The sequence below is a fragment of the Erinaceus europaeus genome, chromosome 6 (assembly GCF_950295315.1).
Source record: "Erinaceus europaeus chromosome 6, mEriEur2.1, whole genome shotgun sequence".
In the NCBI taxonomy this organism is placed as follows: Eukaryota; Metazoa; Chordata; class Mammalia; order Eulipotyphla; family Erinaceidae; genus Erinaceus; species Erinaceus europaeus.
In genome coordinates, this window is record NC_080167.1 from 21,445,169 (window position 1) to 21,451,168 (window position 6,000).

General features: G+C 50.7%; 1 protein-coding gene across 1 annotated transcript in view; it reads right to left on the minus strand.

Annotated features, from left to right (window-relative positions):
- The window catches only part of LOC103128887 (transmembrane protein 132D), a 661,492-nt gene extending 658,054 nt beyond the window's left edge, over positions 1 to 3,438 (minus strand). Inside the window, exon 1 of the mRNA XM_060192666.1 lies at positions 2,371 to 3,438. Coding sequence (XP_060048649.1) covers positions 2,371 to 2,449 — 79 coding nt within the window. The 5' untranslated portion in view covers positions 2,450 to 3,438. The remainder of the gene's footprint in view (positions 1 to 2,370) is intronic.
- Between the last annotated feature and the right edge of the window lie 2,562 nt (positions 3,439 to 6,000).

Genomic DNA, 6,000 nt, shown 5'->3' on the forward strand with positions numbered 1-6,000 from the left:
TCTTTTTTTCCTCCTGTTTTTTATTAGATACAAGAGTTAAAAATTGAGAGAAGGAGATAGAGAGTGAGAGAGAGAAAAGAGACACCTACAGACTTACTTAACCACTCATGAAGTGTCCCCACACACACAGGTGGGAAGTGGGGACTCAAACCTTGGTCTTTGTGATGGTTATTTGAACAGTCAACCAGGTGTGGCACTGTCTGGCCCCTGAAATATTCTTTTTTTTATTATCTTATTTATTAGATAGAGACAGAGATATAAAGAAGTAAGTGGGAGACAGAGAATGAAGAGAAAGAAAAGGGAGACACCTACAGCACTGCTCCATCACTTGTGAAGTTTTCCCTCCACTGGTGGGGACCAGGGACTTGAACCTGGATCCTTGTGCACTGTAACATGTCTGCCCCCACCATGAAATGGTCTACAACTTGAAAACATTAATGGTATGATCACTGGCATGTTGCCATAGGCTCATCACTGTGCTAAGTGCTGTACAATATTTTCCACACATCTTAATCACTTTGGAGTTGTTTTCCCAAGCAACACACTAAATAAAACCAGTGCTGGGTTTAGAGCAGCATCTCGCAAGCTGAGTTTTAGCCACCTAGAAGGGACATCACCACACTCCACAGCTCCTCATGTGCAGGGCACTGTCAGTGTTGCCACGTGAGAAAGTTCACAGGCACCACCACTCTTTTGAGACTGCTCAATCTAATAGAGCGATCAGCACCAGAACTTATGTACACAGCCCAGAAAACACAATCGCTAGATCCTATTCACAAAGCAATACTGTACCTTTCTTAATAAAGTCTTGTTACTGCAGCATAAAAACAGAGACGCCTATTCCTATTATATAGACACCAAGAGACAACCAATAAAAAGCATGGCTTAGAGCAGACTGCAGTGGCTGGGCTGCTGTTGCTGGGGACTGGGAAGGAGGGGGACGGAGGAGTGTTCACCTCAGGTCTCTGGGGTTAGATTTACTGAATACAACAACCTTTTTTCTTTGTTTGTTTGTTTTGGTTGGTTGGTTTCTTGTGCACATCATAAATTCCAGAACCACTGGTCCTGGGGGCTGTTCTAACAACAACGGAAGGCATCAAGTCTGTACTTCAAAAAGCTGTGGAGAGTGGAGTATGGGGGTAGGGGGTAGCCATGTTCTTTTTCCTAAATTTGACCAATCCCCAGCTAGGGAGTCACCTAACTATGTTATCACTGCCACAGCTTTGTAGCCCCAGTGGTTCAGGAAGGGCTCAGAAAATCCCTGTAATTATAAGGCTGTGGGCATGATAATTGGCTTTGAAGTTTCTATAAGAGACCTCATCTCCAACATCCTCTCAGGGGAAAAAAAAAAGTTGTTTACAGGGTTGTTCGAGGGGCAATCACTCATAATTATGATTGCTGAAAATCTCTTCCTGGGATGGCTAAGTAAGTCTGTTTTGCCAAGTGCAGAGTCCCAGGTTCAAGCCCGGCCCCAAATGCACTAAAGGAAGCATTGGTGATATGGTGCCTGCCCCCCCCCCCCTCAGACAATGGAAAGAGAGAAAGAACGAAAAGAATGAAGAAACTCTTTCCTCCTAAAACATTTTTCTGTAGGAAAAGTGGGTGCCCCCCACATACACAGCCCAGATCAATAACAAGGAAAAATTGCTGGCACTTTCTGCAATCTTCTGTGTGAATCGAATCACTTTTTTTTTCCCCAGGAAATCTGTTTCCTGAACCTCCAAACTTGCTGTTTAGATGAAGGGCAGGGAGCAAGGAAGGGAACATGGAGAAAGCAAATGGGGAGGGGGGATACCTGATGGGATAAGTCAGTTACAAGTGCAGGTTCAAACTCCACCGTGCAGCCTGTGAAGCAGGAAGCAGGAAGAGGCCAGGCAAGGAGATTCGTGCCACCTCTTGGGTGGCCCCTTGACACAAGTGCTGCTACCTCTGGTGCACCCAGCATCACTGCCACTCGAAGAACACCCCTATTTGCTAACAGGTCGGCAGGAAAAGTCAATACCAAATTCTACAACCCTGCCAACAAGTCTTGTCACCCTTGCCCACCTCTATCTAGCTCAGTCCCTAGTCCCTGTAACAACCTTCTGGGGGGATGGGGGAGTCCCTCAGTGAGCACCTGGCAGGGGGCTTTTTTCCCTCCAGTCCCTCTGCAGTCTCACCTGGGTATCCCCACCTCCAAGTGTTCAAGTGGGAGGCACTGGAGGCCAGCTCCCGGTTGCCTTACGCAGGCACATATGCGCGCACCCGCACCGGCACCCGCACACCCACGTCCCGGCTCCCCAACACCTCAGCCACGCACGCACACCACCCCACACAAGCACTTCCAGCAAAGTTAGTCCCAGCGTCTGAGGCGAAGGTCGCTTCACTCACCTTTGGAGAACAGGGCGGCCAGGCTGATGAGCACAGGAGACCAATGGTGCCACCGCGCCCCCATGTCAGACGGACACATGCTGGAGCCCCGGAGCTCACGTCCTAGGCTCCCAGGGGCCGTCTGGGCCAAGTGGAGAGTGGCCGAGCCCCCGGAGGCCCGGGGCGGTGCCGGCGGCGGAAGAGAGCTGGGCTAGGCACCCCCGCGGCCCCAGCGCCCAGCGCCGAGCCCCCGCCACCCCATGGCCTGGCCGGGGCGCCGAGCGCGCGGGGACTTGGAGTTGCCCTCCTGGGTCCCAGACGCCACCTCGTCGTTTCACGCCCACCGGGCAACGCTCCGGTGCATCCCCGAGGATGTGCTCCTTCCCCTGCGCCCCCGGCGCGGAGTGGCCCCCGGGCGGTCCAAAAAGGGTGCACAGGACTGTGGCGGCGCGCAGGGCTCGGAGCTGGCTAGCAGGTGCCGGCGCGGGCGCAGAGGCGGCGGGGCTGCAGCGCCCGGCGCTCTGGCGGAGGCGGCGCCCAGGCCCCCAGCCGAGCGGCCCGGCGCGAGGGGCGGCGCGGGGCGCGCGAGCTCACGGCCCCCATCCCGGGCCCGCCGCGCCCCGGGGCTGGCGCGCACGCCGGCGCCCAAAGTTTGCTGGGGTGCAGCCGCTCCGGAGCCGACGCCAGCCCTGGCGGGGTAGGGCTCGCGGGCTCCGGGCGCGCAGAGCGCACGACCGGCTGCGGAGACGCGGGGCGCCCCCCAGGCGCTGGGGGGCGCCGGGCCAGCTGCGCGCGGGGGAGGGAGAGCGGGCGCGGGAAGCCGGCTGGACGCCGCAGCTGCCACCCGTCCGCCGGCGCCCGGGCCCCGCTTGGCCAGGACCGCATCCGGAGCGGACGCGAGCGCCGCGCTGCCCGGTGCGGGTTTGGGGTTTTGCCTTCCAAGCGTTTCAAAAAAAAAAAAAAAAAAAGCCCCACCCTTTCAGAGTGACAGCTGTGAGCCCCAATCCGCAAAGTAAACCCCACCTCCCTCTGGTGGCCCTGCACCCACCCCTCCTGGGTTCCCCTTCCTGCCTGTGTACAAAGGTGGGTGCTGAAGAGAGATGAGTTAATACCTGGTCAGCTCAGGGAACCTGAAGAAGCTGCCCACTTTGCCAACAGGTGTCGGGAAAGCCATTTGCCTTCCTTCTTCTTCAAGCCTCCAGCTAAGAGCAAGCCCTCCAACTTCAGTGGAGGATGCCAGCCAGAGAGCTTCCTCTACAGATGCACACAAATCTCTTTGCAGAGGGGTTCTTCTCCCTGCACAGGGTATTTCCACCAAGCTTTAAGTAGTAGGGCCTCAGCCTTGGCCATATGGAGTGACTGGTGGTTCCTCATCTCTCATTCTGGAAATGATCATCCCAATGACCATGAAACAATTCTACCCTGACTCGCAACTGGCCCATAGGGACCTGGGAATGGGTCTGTTGATTGCCCATTTTGAGAAGTCAAAACTCCATGTTGTTCATTGTCCCTTTCCAGAATTCCTGAGACATCCCAAAGCAACATCAGAAAAGCATGCTGCATATATATATGTGTGTGTGTGTATGTATATATATACATACACACACACATACATTTTTTTTAAAAAAAAATCTTGTAAACCAACAACCAAGTCAAATGAGGTGAATTTGCCTTAGTAGGTAAATATGGCTTTTTTGAGGAAAATAGTGTTATTATTACTTGGCTAGGAAAACAACAGATGTTTTACTTCTGATGTCTGTGATCACAGAAATGAACTAGAGCTGTAAGACTTTTAAGTAGTAAGGAAGATGAGGAAAGTGAGTGTAGTTCTTCACAAGATGCTCACTCTCTGAGATATGCATGCTGTCTATCCTTTCTTTACTTTGCTGAGTGTCTGTTTTCTCTCTTTTCCTTCTTATACTTTCTGCTGCCCCCCCTTTTTTATATTTCCTACAGAATTGTAAAGTGTTAATATGGCACAGTGCCTTTGACTGAGGTTTTCTGTTTTCAGGGCTTCTGTGATAGGAGACTCAGCATCACCTAGGGAATGTGTTAAGCACTGAGCACTGAGCACTGAGCCCAAGCCCTCCCCTAGCTTCTGACTCAACAGGTCTAAATGGGACTCTGAAATTTCTTAACAGTGTTGTCCAGACTACTGGTCTACTCCACTGTCCCTCTCACCCCACTGATGGGGAAACTGAGGCTTAGGCCCTAGCATCCCTTCTTCTGATGTTTGTGGCAGTCAGTGTCTGCACTGCATATCAACCCTGAGTTGTCGAGGTCATTATATTTCTTTTTGCCTGCAGGGTTATTGCTGGGGCTCAGTGCCTACACCATGAATCCACTGCTCCGGGAGGCCATTTTTCCCCTTTTGTTGCCCTTGTCGTTGTAGCCTTGTCGTGGTTATTATTGTTGTTGTTGACGTCGTTCATTGTTGGATAGGTCAGAGAGAAATGGAGAGAGGAGGGGAAGACAGAGAGGGGGAGAGAAAGATAGACACCTGCAGACCTGCTTCACCGCCTGTGAAGCGATTCCCCTGCAGGTGGGGATTAGGGGGCTCGAAACGGGATCCTTAGGCGGGTCCTTGAGCTTCAGGCCAGGTGAGCTTAATCTGCTGCGCTACCGCCCAACCCCCGGTCACTTTAATGTGAAGCTGCATCTACCTTCTTTCTTTTTCTTTTTTTCCACGAAGGTTTCACTGGGGCATGATATCTATAATAATGACTTCATAATTCCCAGTAACCATTGAATATATTTTTTTTAAATATTTATTCCCTTTTGTTGTCCTTGTGGTTTTTTTGTTGTGATTATTATTATTGTCGTCGTTGTTGGATAGGACAGAGAGAAATGGAGAGAGGGGAAGACAGGGGGGAGAGAAAGATAGACACCTGCAGACCTGCTTCACCGCCTGTGAAGCGGACCCCCCTGCAGATGGGGAGCCGGGGGCTCCAACAGGGATCCTTACGCCAGTCCTTGTGCTTTGCTCCAACTGTGCTTAACTAACAGCTGTGCTACCACCCGACTGCCCTGAATATATTTCTTATTCAAAAAATGCACCTGCATTGTAACGTGTATATAATCAAATGCTAATAATCATTAAAAATCAATATATGTATTTTTTCATTAGAATCAACATTTTTTTACTGTTGAACTAAATTGTGGTAAGTAGAAGGGAAATGGAAGAGGAGTAGAGTGAAAGAGATCAATTGGATGACAAAGCATAGAACTGGATTTACAGAAGTGAATTTCTAAATCATACCCCATATTTATTGCCTTGAAATTAACAGTAGCTGTCCTTTATTGAAAATAAGAAATTAATATTTTATTTTCTAATGGGCTTTTATTACCACCAAGGTTATTGCTTGCACAAAGAATCCACCATTGCCAGCAGCCTTTTTTTTTTCCTTCCTAGACAGGAGAGATAGAAATTGAGAAGGGAAAGGGGACATAAAGAGGGAGCGAGAAAGACACCTGTAGATCTGCTCCACTGCTTGTGAAATGCCTGCCCTGCAGGCAGAGTTGGGGCTAGAACCTGGGACCTTGCACATACTAACATGAGCGCTCGACTGGGTGCACCACCACCCAGTCCTGATAATAAATACGTTATATATCTTAAATTAAATAGAGATTTCCCCGCCCCAGAATTGCAAT